This window comes from Cucumis sativus, chromosome 7 (assembly GCF_000004075.3).
Source record: "Cucumis sativus cultivar 9930 chromosome 7, Cucumber_9930_V3, whole genome shotgun sequence".
NCBI classification, from domain to species: Eukaryota; Viridiplantae; Streptophyta; class Magnoliopsida; order Cucurbitales; family Cucurbitaceae; genus Cucumis; species Cucumis sativus.
In genome coordinates this window covers 19,805,825-19,828,361 of record NC_026661.2, presented here as the reverse complement: position 1 = coordinate 19,828,361, position 22,537 = coordinate 19,805,825, and the positions used below count along the sequence as shown (strand labels likewise).

The 22,537-nt window shown below is 32.7% G+C and overlaps 4 protein-coding genes across 7 annotated transcripts; 3 read left to right on the top strand and 1 right to left on the bottom strand.

Moving 5' to 3' along the window:
• Nucleotides 1-73: 73 nt before the first annotated feature.
• Nucleotides 74-3,496, top strand: LOC101208929 (protein trichome birefringence-like 14). Of its 4 annotated transcripts, XM_031888375.1 has the most exons (6): nucleotides 74-246; nucleotides 693-946; nucleotides 1,519-1,737; nucleotides 1,920-2,115; nucleotides 2,307-2,468; nucleotides 2,651-2,791. In XM_031888375.1, exons 2-6 carry the CDS (start codon nucleotides 790-792, stop codon nucleotides 2,685-2,687), a joined length of 771 nt encoding a protein of 256 aa, XP_031744235.1. In that variant the 5' UTR covers nucleotides 74-246; nucleotides 693-789; the 3' UTR covers nucleotides 2,688-2,791. The 4 variants fall into 4 exon arrangements, with proteins under 4 accessions (XP_031744235.1, XP_031744234.1, XP_011659465.1 ...); XM_031888374.1 differs by having other exon boundaries at nucleotides 76-246; nucleotides 1,528-1,737; nucleotides 2,307-3,496; XM_011661163.2 differs by having other exon boundaries at nucleotides 77-246; nucleotides 699-946; nucleotides 2,307-3,496.
• Nucleotides 3,497-10,400: 6,904 nt separating this feature from the next.
• On the bottom strand, nucleotides 10,401-13,138 carry LOC101222300 (30S ribosomal protein 2, chloroplastic). Its single transcript, XM_004135862.3, has 4 exons — nucleotides 12,716-13,138; nucleotides 11,873-11,974; nucleotides 11,441-11,743; nucleotides 10,401-10,604 (listed from the first exon to the last, which is right to left on the bottom strand). Exons 1-4 carry the CDS (start codon nucleotides 13,025-13,027, stop codon nucleotides 10,566-10,568), a joined length of 756 nt encoding a protein of 251 aa, XP_004135910.1. The 5' UTR covers nucleotides 13,028-13,138; the 3' UTR covers nucleotides 10,401-10,565.
• Nucleotides 13,139-16,146: 3,008 nt separating this feature from the next.
• Nucleotides 16,147-18,548, top strand: LOC101209173 (FT-interacting protein 7). Its single transcript, XM_004136064.2, has one exon. It carries the CDS (start codon nucleotides 16,147-16,149, stop codon nucleotides 18,460-18,462), a length of 2,316 nt encoding a protein of 771 aa, XP_004136112.1. The 3' UTR covers nucleotides 18,463-18,548.
• Nucleotides 18,549-19,292: 744 nt separating this feature from the next.
• LOC101222777 (60S ribosomal protein L6-1) lies at nucleotides 19,293-21,073 on the top strand. Its single transcript, XM_011661161.2, has 4 exons — nucleotides 19,293-19,651; nucleotides 19,778-19,884; nucleotides 20,464-20,645; nucleotides 20,740-21,073. Exons 1-4 carry the CDS (start codon nucleotides 19,401-19,403, stop codon nucleotides 20,893-20,895), a joined length of 696 nt encoding a protein of 231 aa, XP_011659463.1. The 5' UTR covers nucleotides 19,293-19,400; the 3' UTR covers nucleotides 20,896-21,073.
• Nucleotides 21,074-22,537: the final 1,464 nt, after the last annotated feature.

The window sequence follows — 22,537 nt, the reverse complement described above, 5'->3', positions numbered from 1 at the left end:
CAACACGCCACGTGGGAAACGTAAGGGGTATTTTAGTCATTCAAGTTTCACCAAAGGCGATCTCTGTATTCAGTCTTTGGTGCTGAAGAAACCTCTCTTTTGTCTCATCATCGTCTCTGAACTTTCCTTTGGATCTAATCATTTTGAGAGAAGAGCTCTGTATTTCTCTCTTCAAATGTTAATTGCCTAAGATTTTCTCCTAAGAAACCGCGCCAGCATCTCCATCTCCTACTTTCCCACATTTGGGTGCGTGAATTTTCTTGTTTTATTCACCTTTTTCACTGCAATCTCCATTGTTTTAGCTTTTTCTTCCTTACCCTCCTCTTATTTTCTTAGAAATCACAATGAGTCGAATCGATCGGTGGGTTAATTGTACAAAATCACATTTGGGTTCTGATTGATTGTGGCAGCTTAGTTTCTTTAACACTCTCTCCTTGATCGATTTAGCTCTGGCATAACTGATGGTTTTAGCTTCTACTTTCCAAATTCACATTTGTTTGAGAACCTCGTGTGGCTGTCACTTTGTTGTTAGCTATTTCAATGGCATTGTGTTAGACAATCTTTTGGAGCTAACCAATTAGCAATTCATTTTCTTCCATAATGTCGTCTAGGGAACTGGAATTAAGATTTTTTATTTTTTTTTTATTTGTCGTTTTGTTTTTGCTGATATGTCTGCAAATTTTTATATGTAGACACAGTTACATAGAGAGGCATATGCTAATGTGCTGAAGAAATGCCCCTAAAGTGACCTGAGGGAATTTTTTCAATACATGTTCATATAAGCAAGAGATGAAAGGTGGAAACATCACCAGGCTGAGGGGGGGATATCTTTCCATTGCTCTGGTTGTTCTTATGTTTACAACCGTATTGTTCTGGGCTTGGGATAAAAAATATATTGCCAGTTTTCTTCCATTGACAAGAGAGCAGTATATGATACCAGTTTCAGGTATTTAGCCAACTGATCATAATTATATGATTAATTATCATATTCTTTCTACTTTCTAATATGAATGGGATAAATGTGTAAAGGCTTTGATGGGATATTATTTGTAGAATTCCGTGCTTTCTATCTTTGGTAACTTGACTTGAATGCTTAATTGTCATCAATCTGTTTCTTGGTTTGCAATTGGTCATAGATGTGAAAGTTGTTACCTACATGTATCACTGTGTATGGCCTACCATGAACTTTAATGATTTTCTTAATTCTGTTTTTTTTTTACCATTTCTGGTGTTGTTTTAAGAATATCAAATTTGGATAATTTGATTGAGAAGTAAAAATAGAGATGTAATTATGGTTTTTTTTTCCTTCCGTGATCTAAAGATCACAATGCTAATCAGCTCTTGAATGCTATACCACTAAAACAAGCATGAATTTGTAACTCCTCTAAAGAAGAATGACTGTCTAAACTTGATTTGCTTAAATCTTTCATGTTCTCTCTCTCTCTTTTCTCCATGTACAATTCCTTCACTTGCATTGTGCTTATAACTTGTGGATTAATTTTCTCTATCATGACTTAGAATATGTAGTGGGCGTGTCAAATAGTTCCTCAACATCAACTAAGCCAAAGAATGAAGTGGTCAAGTCAGAGGATAAAATGAAGGAAAGAAGTACTAATACTGATGAAAAAGAAAAACCAAGAGAAATCTCACACAACTCTGATGCTGATTCTTCCTCCAAGCCCACTCCCGAATTAAAAGACAATGAAGATGGTGTTATCTTGTCTCCTTCCTCTAAAGGTAGAGTCTAGATTCTCAAATTGTCACCACATAGTTGTTCGTTCTTAATGTTACCCTTGAAACTGAATTCATCTTTTGTTTAGAATATGCCACAAGCCAGATTTGCTTGATTCATGCATAAATTATATTCTCCTTAAAAAAATGTTATCCGTTTCATATCTAAGATATTGCTGCTCTTTCAGTTTGCAACTACGCCAAAGGTAGATGGGTTGAAGACAACAGGCGTCCATGGTATTCTGGATTTGGATGTAAACAATGGCTATCAATAATGTGGGCCTGTAGACTTACAAAAAGAAAGGATTTTTCGTATGAAGGATACAGGTGGCAACCGGAAAATTGCTATATGCCAGAGTTTGAGCGTTCTTCATTCTTGAGAAGGTATTTGAGATTTTCACCTCATGTGTTGCAAATAATATAATGTTACTTTCAGTTTCTGAAGTAGGGCGGTTCTGCATTTGACCTGTATATAGGCTTGGTTTTGTAGTTGTATGAAAATGGTTTTATCATCTGTGTATCGTATACTTAAAACTTGTTATTTCTAGAGATTTGAATACCATTTTGATTTCTAGAATGCAGAACAAAACACTTGCATTTATAGGAGATTCCTTGGGTAGGCAGCAGTTCCAATCTTTGATGTGTATGCTCACTGGTGGTGAAGAAAGTCCTGAAGTCGAAGACGTGGGAAGAGAATACGGTCTCGCGAAAGCCCCTGGAGCTCTTCGACCAGACGGGTGGGTTTATCGGTTTCCAAACACAAACACCACGATTCTATATTACTGGTCAGCGAGCCTGTCTGATCTAGAACCTCTTAATAGAACAGATCCATTAACAGATATTGCGATGCATTTGGACCAACCCCCAGCTTTCATGAGAAAGTTCTTCCATCAATTTCATGTATTGGTTTTAAATACAGGTCACCATTGGAACAGGGGAAAACTTCAAGCAAATAGGTGGGTGATGTATGTTGATGGAAAACCAGCAGAAGAAAAGAAGCCTTTGGATATGGCGAATGCCAAGAACTTGACTGTCTACAGCATTGCCCGATGGATCGATTCACAACTTCCCCTGCATCCTCATAATCTAAAAGTTTTCTTTAGGACAATCTCGCCTAGACATTTCTTCAACGGGGATTGGAACACTGGGGGATCCTGTGATAATATGATTCCAATGTCGGGCGGGAGCGAGGTTGTCCAAGATGGATCCAGTGACATTGTTGTTGAAAGTGCTTTAAAGGGTACCAAGGTAAAAATCTTGGATGTAACTGCCATCTCTCAGTTGCGCGACGAAGGCCACGTCTCGCGCTACACTCGTAGAGCAATCCTAAACACAAGTGATTGCTTGCATTGGTGCTTACCTGGCATACCAGACACATGGAATGAACTTCTAATTGCACAGATATAGTTTTCAATGACAGTGCTTCAAGACATTCACAAGTAGATTCCACCATTCATTTTTTGTAGTCCAAGAAGGCTAGAGTATACAAGATTCTTAGTAATGGTTGTACTTGTACCTAAGAATTTATCAATTTACATTACACCAAATAGGCTGCCTGAAGGTACTGTTGAAAAGGATGTCACACGTATCGATGTCTTCTACAAAGTGAAAATGCCGAGCTATTTCGACTCATAGTATGAGAATAGTATCAATAATACCATTTTTGTTTTTTCACAAATGTTTACTGTTGCTGGCGACAAATTTTTCTCACACGCTTCGTTTGGTGAAACGTTTGTTCCCAATTTAATTTGGTTAATTGCATCAATGACTGCTCCTACCTCCTATCCATGCGAGTCATAGCATTGTTCAACACGCACAATCTTGTTTTATCAACACGCACAATCTTGTTTTATCAACAGAAATTTGACTGATAATGATAATGAAACTCAACTGTTCGTTAAGAAAGTCGTTCTTAACAAGCTCTAAATTTATTTGAATGTCGTCATTATCTTCATTGACATATTGATGATATTAATAGATTGGTTTACTCATATACGTTATATCTATAACTTTTATGATGAAGACGTTTCTTGCTGTCATATTAACTCTGTCCTGGCAGTTGAGCCATCTTCATTCCAAACAAAGAGACTCGGAGGCAGTTTTATAATCACATGAAGAATCACGGCTTCTACTGCTCTTGACTGCCACTATTTTATGAATTGGAAATTCAATTTTCCATTATCAGTGGTTTAAATCAAAATAATTAACAAAGAATTGATTTTTCTCTTGTGAGAAATGCTTTTAACTAACACAATCCAAGAAAAATGGATTTTTTCTTCTTCTTAATTCACGCTTATTTCAGTTTCATCGTAGTCATGGTAAAAACCCTAATATAAAACCTCTGTTATTCTCTTGCTCTTTCCAGTTCTCTTGATAAACCAATAAATCATCAACAAAAAAATTCAATTTTCAAATGCTAAATTGAGTATAATTTAACTTCATATCAATTATGTCCGATTTTATTATCCCACTTTTTATTAAAAAAAATTAATTTTCAAACATATCTTTCATATCCAAAGATATTATATTTTGTTAGATTGTACACATCGAACAATGAAGAATCTTGGCACTATTTTAACATTTGAAATGCCAAAATTATTTGAATATAAAAATCTATATATACATATAAGGTCTCCAACGAAGAACAAATCAATAAACAAAGTTACAGCAGAAAAGGCAACAATATGAAAATCCCAAATAGAAGAATGAAAGAAAAGGCTTCATCTTCTTCAACCTTGGATTCAGTAGGAGTCGTCCACTAGAGAACATAGTTGATAACGGGAAAAGAAAATCACAAGCGAGAGAGATTTGAAGAAACAGGGAAATAAGAAAGGACTATTGGAGCTTTAGGAGACTGTGTTGATGTTGATGAATCAGATTTCGGTTTCTGTTGTTTGAGTTTTGAGTTTGAATGTTGTTGTTCTTCATGGGAGACCTTTGAAGATTTAGAAGGAAGGAAACAACCAAACAAAGTTGAAACTGAGGCAGAAGAAGGCATTTTTTAATTACTAATGTAACAAAATCCAAAGCAGAGACAAATTTTGAGAAATGGGTTTTGTTTTGATTTTGAGAATGAAGATAAATAGTGTTGGATTTATAGTGGACATGAGGACTACAAAAAGTGGAGAATGGTCAATCAAAATGTTGAACTTGGGGAACAAGTATTGGCTTTGCAAAGTTGTATTTTTCTTTTTTTGATGAACTTGTATGCGAAGGTACAATGTCAATCACTCACACCCTTTCTATACTTTTTATCATATTATATCATGTGACCAATAATTACTTTCAACCCAAACATAATTTAATTCAATCATAATTAACATATACGTATTTTTTCTAACAAGAAATCCACAGTAAAAGTAGGGAGTAGAATTATAAGTTGAAAAACTGAAAAAACAACACCAAATAGCATGGTCTAAATGAGTCACTCACTTGTTTTTTTTTTCAAACAACTAAGTGAATATAAAGACAGTCTTGGGGGAAGAAGAGTTGGAAGTTCAAAGAAACAACATCATGCTTTCTCAAATAATTAAAAACCATACTTCTTTTGACCAAAATCCCTGCTTTTTCACCTCTCTTTCCTCTTTTAACATCACTAAATAAAATTCTAACTAAATTCATGTTTTAGGATTTAGCTTTGGAACAAAAGTTTTTAAGTTAAATTATTTCATTATAATTATTTGTTTTAGGATTTGTGGTTTTTTCACTCAGAGCAACAAGAGATGTGAGTTTGGGATGTTAGATTTGTGGATTTGTAATAAACAAGTCTATCACAACACTCGGTTTATAAAAGACGAATAATTTGGTTTATGCGAGCAAAAGTGGTGCACTTTGTCTTTTGATTTTGAATTTTTAAGAGCTTTTAAGTCAAAACTCAAAGCTAGTGCATTAAAGCATGCTTCTTTGCAAGCAAACGTTTAACATTAGTTTTAAGAGATAGGGATGTATTTTGGTTTGGGTCATTTATTTGATAATGAGTTTTTCGCCATTAAGTAATTCAATCCTAACTTTTTATGTTTTTTTTTAAATAATTATACATTTTAATTGAAGATAAGATTGAAAAATGTGAAGAAAAAACCAATAAAACAAAAGTTGAATATTATTAAATCTCCAATAAATAAAGAAAGTATTGACCTCACCCACCTCACAATAACAATAATCAAAACAGAGGTAGAACAAACAAGTATTTACTAAACTCCATCAAGACAACAAAAGAAAGAAAAAAAACTTCATCTTCTCCAGCCTTTGATTCAGTTGAAGTCACTTGCAGTTCAGAACAGAGTTGACAATGGGGAAAATTACAAGCGAGAGAGATTTGAAGAAACAGGGAAATAAGAGACAATTATTGGAGCTTTAGGGGACTGTTTTAATGAGGAATCAGATATTGATTTCTGTTGTTTGAGTTTGGAGTTTGAATGTTGTTGTTCTTCATGAGAGACCTTTGGAGATTTAGAAGGAATGAAGCAACCCAACAATGTTGAAACTAAGACAGAAGAAAGCATTTTGAATTACTCTGTGTTTTGGGTTTTAATCTAACAGAAATCAAAGCAGAGGCAAAGTTTGAGAAATGGGTTTTGTTTTGGTTTTGATTTTGAAAATGAAGAAAAGTAGGTGTATTTATAGTGAACATGAGGGGTTGTACTCGTAGAAGTAAAAAAATGGTCAAATGTGGAATTTGGGGAACAAGCAAAGATTTTCCAAACTTCTTCTTCCTTTCCCTTTCCTTTTCTAATTGTTTCCCTAACCCACCAAAGCTACACCCTCCTCGCCTTTATACTTTCAACATCTCCTCTCGAACTAATAAGTTTGATATATTTATGGAAGTGTTGAAAGTATATTTAAATATAAAAAATGGTCAAAAATAATAAATTTGACAAAATATTTAAAATATATAACAAATTAGTTAGACTAAATTAAAAAGAAAAAGAAAAAAACCTATATAAATTTTGAGCAGTAGGTTTTTAAATATATTATTTTTAGTTACTAAAACTTTAAAAAATAAGTTTAAAAATGTTTGGAGATTTTGTTTCTTCATTGATATTTTGGCTCCCAAACACAACAAGTCAACTTTGATGGGAGAAAACGATATATATCAATTTTAACTTTAACTTCTTGTATTTAATTTCTTTTAAAAAGAAGTTGTCACTGGTCATCTTTTTCGATATGAAAGGTGTTACATCCTAATTAAACAAAAAAGACTTGTAGCCGGGAGTATTCCTAAGTTTCTTGACAATTGTATGGTGAATTATTTAACTTAAATTTATTTTAGTTTATTCCAATAGTTTGTTTACATCTCTTGTTTTCCACTTAATCTCAATAAACAATATGAGAACTCAATGCTTCCCTATGAGTACTTTGACTGAAGTAGATCATATTCTTCACATTCCATTTGTTTTTCTGGGTGAAGTGAAAGAAACTTGAAGAGGAAGCAAAACATACATGAATTTGAACATCTTTTTATTAATTATTAATTGGTGACGATTTTATGCCATTAATTAAGTTTAAACTGAGAGGGTCAAAGATTGGACAAAAGCAAAGTTAATAAGTTCTTCATTTTAGTTATTTGCTTTCATTTGTTATTAATATCTAAAACCACGTGGCGTGGGTTTGGAGAATTACTTTGGTTCCTGACCTATCATGATCATTATTAATTAGAGAGAAGAAAATTATACTTGTTTACTTACTGCTTTTTCCACAAAGAAAAATACAAATAAAGGGTAATGTTTGAAATAGTAATACTACCTTTGAAATGTGGTGAATATAAATTATTAAGTTTTAAATACTATTTTGAACTATATTCTTCCAACTTTTGTTTAGTAATTTGATTACTACCAATCCATTAATATTTGGAACATGATTAAAAAGAACATGATACTTTATAGTATTAGAAGCTTTTATACACAACGATCTAGGTTAGATTAAGGACTAATATTTGTCTTACATTTTCTACCTTAATTTACTTGATTTTATACCATGTTGATCGCTATTAATGGTGGAATGTCTTGGATGAGTTCAAATAACCAAATACGACACACTTGTGGGGTTTGAGGATAATGCCTCCCTAACCTATTTAAGTATATTTACATAATCATTTACCGTACTATAATTCAAAAGTTTAATTAGATGAGTGCATTGTCTATATATATTCTTTAACTCTATCAGCGTCATTTATATTGTAACATTCTTTTGTAGGAATTACTATTCTCGTTTTATAAACTGAATTCTTTATTAATTTATCAGTTGGGTAACAATTCATATTATCATTACTTTCTTAATTCTTTTTCCTTTTAAAAAAAAAGTGGTCATTATCATTATTGAGTAAATATTCGAAAAAGAAAACAAGAAAACATTATGTTCATGTGGTGTGCGTTTGATCGGACGTTTTAGAGATTTTGCACCTTGTAATTAATAGGACAGATCGGTAATGTCTTGCCAAAGAGTATTTTATAATCTAACAATATTTGCAAATCACAATATATATATATATAAATTTCTTTGAATATCATATGTTCATATATATTCTAATGACGAAAATAATATAATCTAGAATTGGCTTTCTTTTTTTTTTCCCCCTCATGGAGTACTTTCTTTCCTATTTTGAAACCAATTCACAGCAAGCGTCTTGATCACCAGCTACAAGCGAGAAGCATATGAACCAACAGGAAAATAAGAAACTACAATCGGAGCTTCCTTACGCTCCTTCTTCACGGGTCGTTTGGGTTTCTTTGACCCGGGAAGATCATCTTTGCGATCGTCGGAGACTCTGGAGGGGGAAAAACAGGAGCTGAACATTTGCGAGAATCCCATATTGAAGATCCTGTAGAAGTTGATTTTGGTTGTGGAAATTAATGATTTAAATGTTGGAATTATTTATAGACAGTTAGAGGTAGGAAGAAGATGAAAGAAGAAGCAGTGTGGGATTTGAGGTGAATTAATTGCTTATCCTACAAGGAAGGAGCCGTGGATCTCAAGTTCTAAGCAGCCATTGGCCCATATCTGTCACCTTTCATATGGTCCAAATTTATTCTCCTCTTTCATTTTCATTATGTCATAGTGATATAGTTATCACTCATAGTCATTCTTTATTATCTTCTTATTTTAACTTTTTCTCTCTCCCCTTTATCTTTGCATCACATTCTTTTAGTAAAATTTCATAAATTAAATCAGGTTTCCAACAGTTGGAATTGGTTATCATAGGTGCCCTAGGTGGTAGAATCACTCCATTTAATATATACCTCAATTCCACTACTTAGTCTAATGCTTAAATTGTCTCTACCCCTACTTCTTAATTTTCTTTTTCATATTACTTATACTAAACTTAAATTTAACATAAAACTTTCTTTCTTTTATCTCACTTTACGATATAACAAATCGTGCATAAACAATTAAAATAAACATACCTTTATGTTGAATTTAAGAACAATTCTCCAATTTGTATCACCAAAATTCTCTATACTCCCTTTGTGTATAATGAATTTATGTCTTTGTTGTATTTAAAATAAGACCTCAAAGTCTTATTTATAGGGTTTGTGAGGTTTCCTAATAAGCTTAGGTTTCCTAATCTTATTAGGATCCTACTAATAAGTTTAGGTTTTCGATCCTACTAATAAGTTTAGGATTCCTAATCTTATTAGGATCCTAATAAGTTTTTAATTCTTCAATTTAATTATGTATTTAGTCATATAACATTATCAATTATAATTCATACCAATCTTAATTTATTAGAAATATTATTATACAATATAATAAAAGAATAACTTTTATTAAATAACTTATTGATAAAATAAGAAATCATCAGAAATTTCACCCAAATATACAATTTAAACATTTATAATTGTAAATTTAAGCTTACAAATTCAAAGATTATATAAATGAACTCAACTGTATCTTTATTGATCATTTACTTTAGGGACTGTAAAAATAAAATAAAACAAAAACAACGGCAGTTGATCAGAGATCACCGTCGTCGGTCTCGCAACGAATCGAATCAACCGGAAAATAAGCCACAACAATTGGAGCTCTTGGTGGCGGTGGTGCCGGTCCTTGACGTCGACGGCCACAGAGGAGATCCGAGGGTTGAAAAAACGGGAAGATTTCTGGGAAGAACCTCTCATATCTTACGATCAAATTTGGGAATTTGGGACGACTTTAATGAAATTGAAAGCTGTATTATTGTTATTTTATTACATTTTTAATAATTTATTGTTCCTGAAGTACTTTTATTCAAAATGCTGTGAAAATTGTTTGGCTGGAAATTGCTTCCTCGATAAGTAATTACTAGTCAGTCTCCCAAATTACTATAGTAATGCATTTCAAAATTATACCGCAATTTATTCATGGTGGGTTTTCTTTTTCTTTTTTTTCTTTAGTTTTGAATTTTGAATTCTAATATATTTGAGTTTGTGTTAGTTTGAATTTTCAATTGACATCTTTTTATAGTGATTTAAACTTGACATCTTTACCAAATAATATAAATTTGCATACTATATATGTTTTGTTGCTATTGGTTGTAGAAAGTTAATGTTGATTGTGATAGCTTTTGTAGCGTTTTAATTTGATTAGTCTTGAGTACTCAGTTATATATGTTATAAATGAATGATTACTTAATTTGAAAATGATTTTCAGAATATTTTGATATGTAATCAAAGATTTGCATTTTAAAGTCTAGCTAAGTTAAGATTTGATGCTTAAACAGAAAAATAAACAAGATTATACATTAGTGATATGAATACAGAAATTGTGTGAAAAAACTGCCCTCTGCTGTTCATCAATTTCATTCCAAGAGGCAAAAGTGAAACTTCCAAACATTTTTGTTACATAGAACCCTACAAAATTTAGGCCTTGTTTACACGGATTGGTTGGCCTTCCAACAACTGCAGCAAAGAAAAACATATCAGAAACACAAGCTTCCCGTAAGAATTCGAAAACAAAAGATGTATTAGATGTTTCAGGTTAAAATGCCATCATCTTTCAGAGCGTAGCTCATCCATTCATAAGGTAATATCAATTAGACATTCAAGTTGGTAATGCCTATCAGTCAACTAGTTTAAGAAAAGTTTCAAGCAAGTTTGTGATTAGAAATGTTTAGTTACCTATAAATATGGCCATATTAAGTAGGTTGAAGAAAGTTAGAATTTAGTACTTATGGTTTTAAAAGTTTCTATCCTTATAGTTTGATAAATTCACATAAATAGTCTCAATCATTTGGTAAATTGTTATTTTATATTATTTTTATATCCATGATTGTTCCGTCCTTATGGTTTTACCGGATCAACTTTATAACATTTGGATGTAAAAAAAAAACTTGTAGAAAATTAATTTCTAGATAAGTGGCCACTACAGATTGAACCCTTGACCAATTATTTAATAAAATTATAAAGTCATCATTTAATAAAATTATATAGTCATTGTAGTAGTTAAATAACTTGTAAACTATTTAACTATAGAGACTAAATTATAATTTTCTTCCAAATCTTTTGAGGGCTGCGTATTTTAACCAAACTGTTACTGAAGAACATAAAGTGAAACAAGGAATTCTCTACTAGACAGTGCCAACTAAACAGGAGCAAGAGTGTTGCCAATGCATGAAACTTAAACCATGGGACATTATGTGATAGGGACTAAAAAGTGAGGTGGAGTGTGCATAGACCGATATCGGAGCCACAGCATTTAGATATGAATCATATGAGAACCGAAGCAAGTTACTTACAGCATTGTTAAAAGATGAAATGGCAGCGTCGACTTCCTCCTCTGAAGAGAAGGTAACAAAACCGTAGCCACTTGATTTCGAGGTACCTGGAACCCGTGAAACCTTCGCACTGAGAACTTTACCCTTCTCAGAAAAGAAGTTTTTGAGTGTTTCTGTAGAAACTGTACTCGAAATGTTTCCTACATATACTTTGTAAGGACTGTCAATGAATTGAGATTCCTCTGCCTGAAGAAATGACATGTCAACTGTATTAACAACAGGTTTTTCTGTTATGTTGACTTTAATTTTACGTCCTCCGACTTCCTGCCATTAAACAAACATTGTCAGTATAATCAATCCATCTAGTCAACGGTAAGAAACAATTCCTTCGTTCTCTTTTCTTTTCAATTGTTGTTGCACTTTGTAGATAACTAGATATTAAAATGAACTCACTGTCTCATTCAGTTTCTCAATTGCTGCATTTGCGTCTTCAACTGTTTTCATAGTAACAAAGGCGAATCTGCGGCTTCTCCCAGAGTACTTGTCATACATGACCTGGAAATGGAACAAAATAAGATTCTTAAGGCCAACACCAACAGTTACCAAGTGAAGATTAAGAACAAAGGGATGCTAGAATTCTTGAAATCAATAGATTGCAAGAGCTAATTCATTAAAAAAAATAAAAATGTTGCTGCTAGCTACTTGATTTAAAGGACCGTTCGGTTCAAGTGCTTTGCCTCGGAGTTCAAGAGAAAAAATTAGCTAGTTTTTCAAAATGACCATATGGCATAAGATATTCAAGTTGGAGAGCACATTTTGGAAAGGAAATTACAAATAAGCAATAAACATAAATTACCAAGTGTTATCTCGCCCAAAGAAAGCACAGTTTTAACAGTAATTGACATGCACTCGTAGATTTAAACTAGAGTTACTTTAGCAAGAATCGAAGTATATCTTATCGTATTCTAGAGCTCAAATTACAGATGACAAGAACCAATCCAACTTCAAATGTAAAAGAACCCTCAATAGCTTGTCCAAACAACATTCAGGAAGTAAAGGGTAGACAAATTCAGCCCAAAATCAAACTACATTCAGCAGTTTTGATGAATTTATAAACAAGTAAACTCAATCAATGCAAAGGTTCAAAACAAACTAAGCACGTATAAACCCTGGAGAATCCAGCAAGCCTCAAAATCAACAATACGACGCATGGTATAAAACAAATTTCAGGATACCCAAAAGAGGAAAATGAAAAAATAAAAGAAAAAATAACAAATCCAAGCAGAAATTACTCACTTCAGCCTTCTCCACAGCCCCATGTTCTTGGACAATCCGAGTAAGCTCCTCGTTATTCACATTTCTAGGTATATTCCCAATGTACAATTTCCTTTCCGCCACCGAACTGGCACCCTGCGTCGCCACTTCTGCAACGGCGAAAAGTCTGGTGGGGGGTTTGGCGGCGACGGGAGAGATGCGGAGAAGGATATGAGGAGGGTGAAAGGAGATTGGTCGGAGAAATTGAGAGGATAAAGTTTGTGGGATATCTGTGGGTTTTTTGGAGCTGTGAATGAGATTGGTAGGGGTTAATATGGATGAGATGGAAGCCATTTTTGTTGTGGAGAGCTTGAGAGAACAGAGAGAAGAAAGCACAGAACCCTGAGGCGTGGCCAGAGGTTTATCCAGTCGACAAGAAGAAGAAGAAGAGATTGAGCTAATCTTGTGCTGTCCGCACGTGCCATCTCTTCTTTTTTTTTTCTTTTTCTTTTATATCGTTTTATATAAACCATTAAACCATTTTCAATTAACTACCCCCATCAAGTTATACATAAATTGATATGATAAATAAGGAAGTTATCATTTATATAATAAATTGAATATAATGTAATTAAGGAATTAATTTGAATTTACTTTCTAATAATATAGATAAGGTTATAATTGTCCTAAAAATATAGGTTTTTAAAAAAATTTAGGTATTTTCTCTAAATATCTTTTTAAAAAATAATGACAACTACTAAGACTATGTAGATTTAAATATTCAACCTCTCAAGCTCTTAAGATTTTAAAGTTATGATCAATCTTAATATTATCATTTATCTAAAAATTTGAAGACTTAAAAAATTAAATATTCTTTAAATTTGAAAACTGAAACATTTAAATTTTGAATATTGAAGCTTTAAATCACTCAAATTTTAGAGACCGTAGCTCTAGAGCTCTTAAGTTATAAAGTTCACGTGACAAAAAATTTAACTCTCTTGAAGTGGTAAAGCTAGTCCAAGCCAAATGGTGGTTCAAATTGTTCACAAGTTCAGCGAGCAAATGACCGATCCTCTGAGAAAAACAACAAGCCCAGAGATCAATCATCCAATAAGATCAATATGCTTGGAAAGTTTATTTTTCGAGAGAAATAGTTAAATTACCAAATATTATAAACTGTACTCACAGTATTTAAATTAACTAATACAAATACAATGTTCAAATTTCATAAATTAAATTTATTAAAAAAATATAGTCAAACAATGTTGTTGTTTACTTATATTTTACATATATATGTGATACATGAATCTACGTCCAAATTAGTAAACAAAAGCCGCAATCCAATCGAAGAACGAAGGATGATGAATCATCGATTATCATTTGGATTATGATTATCCTTTAAGAAAATACTTCATTTTGACACCGTTAAATTCAAAAAAATTCACAACACAATTTAGTTACATTTGCAACTTAATTATATTTAAGATTGTGGTCAATTACGATTAATCTAACAATTAAATTTAATTATGATTACCCAAAATTTAATTACTAATACATAGTCATGACCTTACTTAAATTTGACCTTTAACTAAATGAAATAAATCCTTATTAAGGTTTTAATTAATACTTCATTTGCAATTTAAAATCTTACGTTTTGATATTTTAAGAATTACCATTTATAACCGTTGTTCTTAAATTTGGTTAATAATTAGAAGAAAAAAAAAGGATAATTGAAATAAATCCTCAAATCTTGATAAATTTGGAAATATATATATATATGGAGAGATGTTTGGAAATTAAAAAAGGAAACTATAAAATTTGAAAATCAAAGCAAATAAATTGGTAAGAGAATAATCACAAATATTTGCTTAATTTTTTCCATCATTTACGATTTACAACAATTATCTATTCTTCTTCATCACTTTGATTCTAATCTCTCCACAAAGTTCTTCAGGTACGTTGAGTTCATACGTTTGTGCATAAAACTTTTTTGAATCTTTTTTTAGCATAATGTTTTCGAAGTATCGATCTTGTTTATTATGGAGTATGTGTCTGATCGAATAGAAAAAAGAAAAACTTAGATATATTATTTAGAATATGTGTTTGCATATTATTCACTATGTTTTTTTCGAATTTTTTCCAAGCATACTATTCACTTTTATTTTTTTAGAAGGGTACTATTCACTATTATTAGAACACGAGTTTATATGTATAACTGTTTATTTGGGTATATTCTTGATTTAAAAAAATAAAATAGGACGTTATAGAATGAAGATTGAAATAATCGTTAGGATCCAAAAATTATTTTGAAAACCAAATAATTTAGTAAAAAAGAAAAACAAATTCTTTATTTTTTAATATATTTGAAAATAGCTTTGACTCCAATTTACAATTTGAAATTTAGATTCAACATTCAAATTTGAATCAAATTTTAGGTTTGATTGTGAATTTGAAAACGAACAAAAAAATGACAATTTATTGTTTTTGAAAATTGACCATTTGGAGTGTTGTTTTTTGATTTTTTTTTTTTAAAAACCAAATATACTTCCAATTATTATCATTATTACTATTTTTGTTTTTGAGAAAATGAATCACTAACATTAAATTTGGTTGAATTTGGGAGTGAGTTTTTTTGGAAATTTCCATACAAGAGAAAATTTAAAATATCCTAATAAATATTTTAATAAAATACTACAACTAACCTAAAATTGATTTGCTTAGTTCTGTATTTTAATTAATGAAATTACACGTCTCATAGCACAAATTCATTGTATAAACTGATATGATACACATACACAAAATTTGAGTTTATACAATTTTTTAATGCACAGTTTTATTTGAAAATTACAATTGAAATTAATTACATTTTGATATTTTTAAATTACCATATAAAAAAATTAATTGAAATAAATCCTGCAATCCAAAGGTTTGATAAATATGGTAATTTGTAACCGTTGTTTCTTTCACTAATTAATCAATAATTTTCAATGCTAAGTTTTTTTTTTTTTTTTTTTTGAAGTACTTAAATATTTCAAAAGTTATTTTTTGAAGAGTATATTATTATTACTTAAAAACATGTCCATTTCGAATATTCTAATATTGATATTATTATTTTTTAAAAATATCGTTAATTAAATTTAGCATTTTCAAATAGAGATGTTAATTTTTTAAAAAACAAAATTAACACTATATTATTTTTAATATCGTGATTTATTTTCCGAATTGTCCTCCCTGTCATTCCCTCTTTCTCTCTTTGCTTCACCTTCTCCATGAGTTACCATCTCCAAAAGATTTTCATTTTCATCTATCTCCTTCAATGTTTCAGATGATCTGAGTCAGATCCTTCGAACCCACCAAACTTTTAATGGTGATTCCTCCGTGTAGTTCAACTAAAGTGAAACAAAATCCTCTGTTTTCTCTCTGATAACATGGGAATTTGAATGTATCCTTGTGTTTGCAGGTCGTTGTGATTTATGGAGAACAAGAATAAACCAAACCCACATAAGAAACATGAAGATTTCGCTCTCAAAGAGACCTCCCCCAACATTAATGGGGGAAAATCATCTGTTGGCATTAGTACTGCTTTTGATCTTGTCGAACAAATGTTGTTTCTTTACGTCAAAGTCGAAAGAGCAAGAGATTTAACGGAAACTTGTGACCCTTATGTTGAAATCAAGCTTGGAAACTACAGAGGGACCACGAAAGCTTTTGAGAAAACACCAAATCCAGAATGGGGTACTGTTTTTGCCTTTGTGAAAGATCGAATTCAGACAACTGACGTTGAAATCTCTTTGTTTAATAAGTCAGGGGCCAATGCAGAGATCGGCAGCATTGTTATGAGCATTGCCGACGTTCCATTGAGGATACCACCCGACAGTCAGTTGGCTTCGCAATGGTATAAACTCGAAAATCGAAACAGCAATGGCAGTCGAGTCAGGGGTGAGTTGATGCTCTCTGTTTGGATGGGGACTCAAGCCGACAACCATTACTCAATAGCGTGGCATTCTGATGCAGCATCGGTCAGTGGCGACGGTGTCATCAACACACAATCGAAAGTTTACCAATCACCAAGGTTGTGGTACTTGAGAGTGAACATAATTGAAGCTCAAGATTTAGTAATCAATGACAAGAACAGAAAGCCAGAGGTTTTGATTGAAGCAAGACTTGGGATTATACAAATGATAAGCAGAATATCAGAGAGTAAGAATTTGAATCCAGTATGGAATCAAGACATGTTGCTTGTTGCAGCAGAGCCATTTGAGAAGAATTTAGAGCTTCGTGTGGTTGATAAGATTGGCCCTAATCAAATTGATGTTCTAGGTGTTTGTTATATTCCTCTAGAGAAAATTGAAGTGAGAAATGATAGTTCATCTGTTGAGAACAGATGGTACAATCTAGAGAGGCCCAATGGATTCAAGGCAGGGGACGAAGCAAAGGAAGTGAAGTTTGCAAGCAAGTTGCATTTGAGAGTCTCTTTAGATGGAGGGTATCATGTTCTTCATGAGCAGATTCAATATGCGAGTGATCTTCGAGCAACGTCGAAGTTGTTATGGCCGAAGTGCATTGGTGTTTTGGAGTTAGGTATCCTGAGTGCTTCGGGGTTGTCGCCAATGAAACAAAGAGAGAATCAAACTGACGCATTTTGCGTAGCAAAATACGGGCCGAAATGGGTGAGGACTAGAACAATTACTAATACTTCTGCTCCCAAATGGAATGAGCAATACATTTTTGAGGTTTATGATCCGTGTACTGTTTTAACTATTGGAGTGTTTGATAATGGTTATCTCCAAGGAGGGGATATAGGAAAGGATAGTCGCATTGGGAAGGTTCGGATTCGATTGTCCACACTCGAGACCAATCGAGTTTACACACATTCTTACCCTCTTGTGGCATTGCAAGCTTGTGGTGTGAAGAAGATGGGTGAGATTCAATTGGCAGTGAGGTTTTCTTGCTTATCTTTTATCAACATGTTGCAAACTTATGCTCAACCTATGCTACCTGAAATGCATTACACTCTCCCTTTGTCCATTTACCAAATAGAGCACTTGAGAGATCAATGCTTCAACATTCTTTCAGACCGACTAACACGTGCTGAGCCAAAGCTAAGGAGGGAGGTCATCTACTACATATTGGATGCAGACTCACACTTATGGAGCATAAGAAAATCCAAAGCCAACTTCAACCGAATTGCAGCGCTTTTCAAGTGGTTGGTTTTGTTTTGCAAATGGTTTGGTTGCGTACAAAGTTGGACAAATCCTACCTTAACCGTTGCAGTTCACATAATGTTTATACTCGTTGTGTTCTTTCCTAAACTAATCTTTCCCACTATCTTTTTTTACGGTTTCTTGATGGGTGTGTGGCGGTACCGTTATAGGCCGAGGCATCCACCACACATGGATACTGAGCTTTCGTACGCTTATGCGGTGACACCTGATGACTTAGAAGAGGAATTTGACACATTCCCGAGTAGAGCGAATGGAGGAGCATTGAGAAGACGATACGACAAGCTTCGATATATCGGGGGGAGAATGCAAGTGTTGATGGGGGATTTAGCAACACAAGGGGAGAGGATTGAAGGGGTTCTAAGTTGGAGGGATCCAAGAGCAACTGCACTTTTTATGATGTTTTGCCTTGTTGCAGCTGTGGGAATGTATGTAATTCCTTTCAATGTTCTTATCCTTTTAATGGGTCTTTATGCAATGAGACACCCAATATTTAGGATCACTTTACCTTCTTTCCCTCAAAACTTTCTTAGGAGAATGCCTGCTAGAATTGACTCTTTACTTTGATCAAATGTTACTGTTCTTCTTCTTTTAATTACTTTCAACCACCATATTGAACGTGTCTGTTTTTAAGTGATCTTTTTCTCCTATAACATATATTAGTTCTTCCATTTTTGTCATCCACTTATTTATTTGTTGTATATCATCCAAACGACTATAAATTGTTACGTGATAAATGTAAAACATATTTTACATTACCCTAATTATTATTCAATTATTTTTTTATTTTCTCTTTTCCTTGGTGGTAGTGATGAACAATATATAATTTTTTTTCTTCATCTGTACACAATCTCTTTAATCTAATCTTAACTAAAAATTGTAGACATAAAAAACTAACAGGTATAACAATAATAATAATAATAATAAAAACAACAAGAAAAGAGGTTTGTTCAACCATGGATACAAAATTCTAAGAAATTCCAAAAGTTTGAAAAAAAAAGCAAGAGAAAGGTAAAAGAAAAAGGGCGAGAAAGATGTTTCACGTTTTTTAATTTTTAAGAAAAATTATTCATATATAAACATTTCATAATTTTATTTATTGAAACTCAACATTTCAATAAGCAATTCTAAAAGTTTTTACCCCTAATTTTAGTTTATTTTATTTGTGATTTCTCAATTTTAATTTTCTAAATAAACCGACATATTAGAATTAAGAAAAAAAAAATTTGTACGTTAATTTTATATATATTTTATTTTATAATTAGTAATAACTTGTTATAATGACTAATAATTAAAAGAATGTAATAAATATACAAATACTATATAATGGTTTTAGTTGGGTCGGACCCAAAGCCCAAACTATCGGACCTTTGAGTTAGGCTTCATTTTATTCCAAAAAAAATTCTAATATATAAATAACATTCTTTGTGAATTAGGGTTTCTGGCAACCCTCCTCTTTCTCTCGTTGCGAAGAAGAAGTGTACAGCAGCACCAGAGCAACGTCAATGGCGCCCAAAACCCCGCGAGTTACCAGAAACCCGGATCTCATCCGAGGAGTCGGCAAGTACTCGAGGTCTAAGATGTATCACAAGCGTGGTCTTTGGGCCATCAAGGCTAAAAATGGCGGCGTGTTCCCTCGTCACGACGCACAGCCGAAAGCTGCTGCCCCAGCCGAGAAACCGCCAAAGTTTTACCCTGCCGATGATGTGAAGAAGCCCCTTGTTAACAAGCGCAAGGCCAAGCTCACGAAGCTTAGGTATGATTGCTCCGTTTTCGTTTTTTTTTTTTTTTTTTTGTGCGTTGAGGTTTATATTATTTTCAAAATTTGTTGAATCTGCTTCTGCGACGTTTTTTTTAACTCAAACCTTTTTTCGGATTTTAGAGCTAGCATTACTCCTGGTACTGTGTTGATTATTCTTGCTGGGAGGTTCAAGGGGAAGAGAGTTGTGTTTTTGAAACAGCTGCCATCTGGGTTGCTTCTGGTTACTGGTGAGTTGGTTCCTTGTGAAATAATGGTGGATGTTTCTTGCTGTTATATTGTATTTATCTGGTTTTGATCCAGGTTATGTTATAATTTGCTGTTATCTGTTGGGTCTCGTTTGTCTCTTTTCACTCGTATGTATTTGTACCTGGTTTTCCTACCAACTCGAATCAGTTCTTCTATTAAAATGTTTGCATTTTGAAAGTTTCAGTGTGGTCTAGTTCGGTTTGCTGTATATTAGAATTGCTAAACTTTTCCTCACTTTGTTGCATGCTTAGTTAAAATCACTACTTTCATTTTCAGTATCACTAAAATTATGATTGTAATAATTCATAATCAATTTTAATAGTATGATAAAATGTGTCTACAAGTGTACTATTGAACATTGAATTGAGTGATTTTGAACACCACAAATGTGACTAACTATTTCAAAATCACTCCTTAATACGTCAGATATGTAGTATGCATCGGCTGAACAATTTATTCCATTGCCCACTTGCAATCAGAAATACATGAATGCTGTTCCTCAACTATTTATTGCAAAGTTGAATCTTTTTATACTAAAGGTTAAGTATTTATGACTATAGGGCCTTTTAAGATTAATGGTGTTCCTCTGAGACGGGTGAATCAATCGTACGTGATTGCAACCTCCACCAAAGTTGACATCTCTGGAGTGAACTCCGAAAAGTTTGACGACAAGTACTTTTCCAAGGAAGCCCAGAAGAAGAAGAAAAAGGGTGAAGGGGAATTTTTCGAGGCAGAGAAAGAGGTAGGAAGAACTGGATTTACAACTCTGTCTTTCATTGTTTTAGTTGTTTATCTTTTTGCTGTTCTAATTTTTGGACTTCAACTTATTACTATAGGAGAAAAGTGCTCTCCCAGCTGAGAAGAAGGATGACCAGAAAGCTGTGGATACACCATTGATAAAGTCTATTGAGGCGGTTCCGGAGTTGAAGGCATACTTGGGAGCAAGATTTTCTCTTAAGGCTGGAATGAAACCTCATGAGCTTGTCTTTTAGATAAGGGATTTGTTTTTTTTCTTCTTCTTATTATCGTTTCTTTTTTACAAAAGTTATCACTTTGTTTTTATGTTCATCTGAACTTGGTATGACTTGTAGTAATTGCCTAGCCCCAAATTTTGATTTTAAATAGAGATTCCATGGCTCATAATTTCTGTTTTCGGGTTCCAAAATTTCATTACAGATTCAGGTCTTCGAATTTATTATGATATTTGACTAGATAGGAAGACATTATTTTGAAAACTATTCTAAATATGATAGTGAATTTAGAATATTGTAAAAATAGTTTACGTGTGGGATTTGACTATAGCTATACTCATATTGGTTAACATTTCGATGCTATCTATTTTAATGGGATGTTGCACTTTATTTTATTTTAATAGTTCATCATTTTTATGTTTAGTAATCAATTCAATGATGTATAGAATTTTATAGGAAAATTTCTCCTTGGGCTCGATGTTTGAAAAATATCATTAAATTTTAAATCTTTCAATGATTTTTATGGATGATTGTGGGCAATTTTATCATTTTCACGTTGATAAAGAAATAAATATCCTTGTACGTATTTTTTCTATTTTCAAAGTTTTTTATGAATGGATAGATAAATTTACATTTGTTAAAAGGAGAGAAAATATATTTGATAATATCATCATACTTAATTTTCAATTGGAAAAAAAAATATAATTTAGTATTGAACGTAGATCTAAATTATATATAGATATATATATGTATAAACAACAATTACATTCAAAGATCACTAATGTTATGTGGGCTACAAGGAATATAAACGTCAATGGTATCATATACCAAAACACCAACTTATGCGATAGAAATCTTGCTCTCACTAGTTAAGGAAACATCAAAGAGGTAATATGAGAACACGACTATCAATATTTAATTGCCATCGATTTGACAATTAGTGGTACAAAGGGATGGAAATGAAATTATACAAGCTCATCATAACAACACCATGGTCGTCAATGACCATCGTACCAATTTCAGTGACTCTTATAAGACAAGTATGAAACATTAACATAAATCCAACAAAGAGCGAGGTGGAATCCCACACAACTATCACACATTAGAAACGTCAACTTTAGGACCCCCTCATCCAACAACGTATATTCCTCCAAATAACTAAACAATCATTTGCATTTACCCTCGCTTCAGCCACAGTCCCACATTAACAAAAATCATTATGATCATTCTAAAGGTCTCAACAACCAATACACTAAGTGCCAAATCCGACGTGGAAGGTTACTCTACAAGAAGCAAAAGATAGCAAACGTTTTGCAATCTACAACACCAAAAGAGGACATGAATAATTGTTTATGGTTGTTTGAAACAATCATTCGTCGTTCTACAAGGCAAATCCTCGTTTGCAAAATATCATAGGATCCAACAAAATATTGTTGTTCCACATGCAATCGATAACCACTTTTGACGTAATAGTACCCTTAAAATCAAAATGTTGCATTCAAGCACCATTTGTCAACAAATTTTCGCTAAGTAATCCAACTGTAAGATGAAGTACCTCATTCGTGAGAATTAGTTAAAGCAGATCCATATTCAATCAATGTCATTCAATAATAAAGTGACCAACTAGGAAAGACTTTAAAACCATGGTCTTAGCCGGAGACCA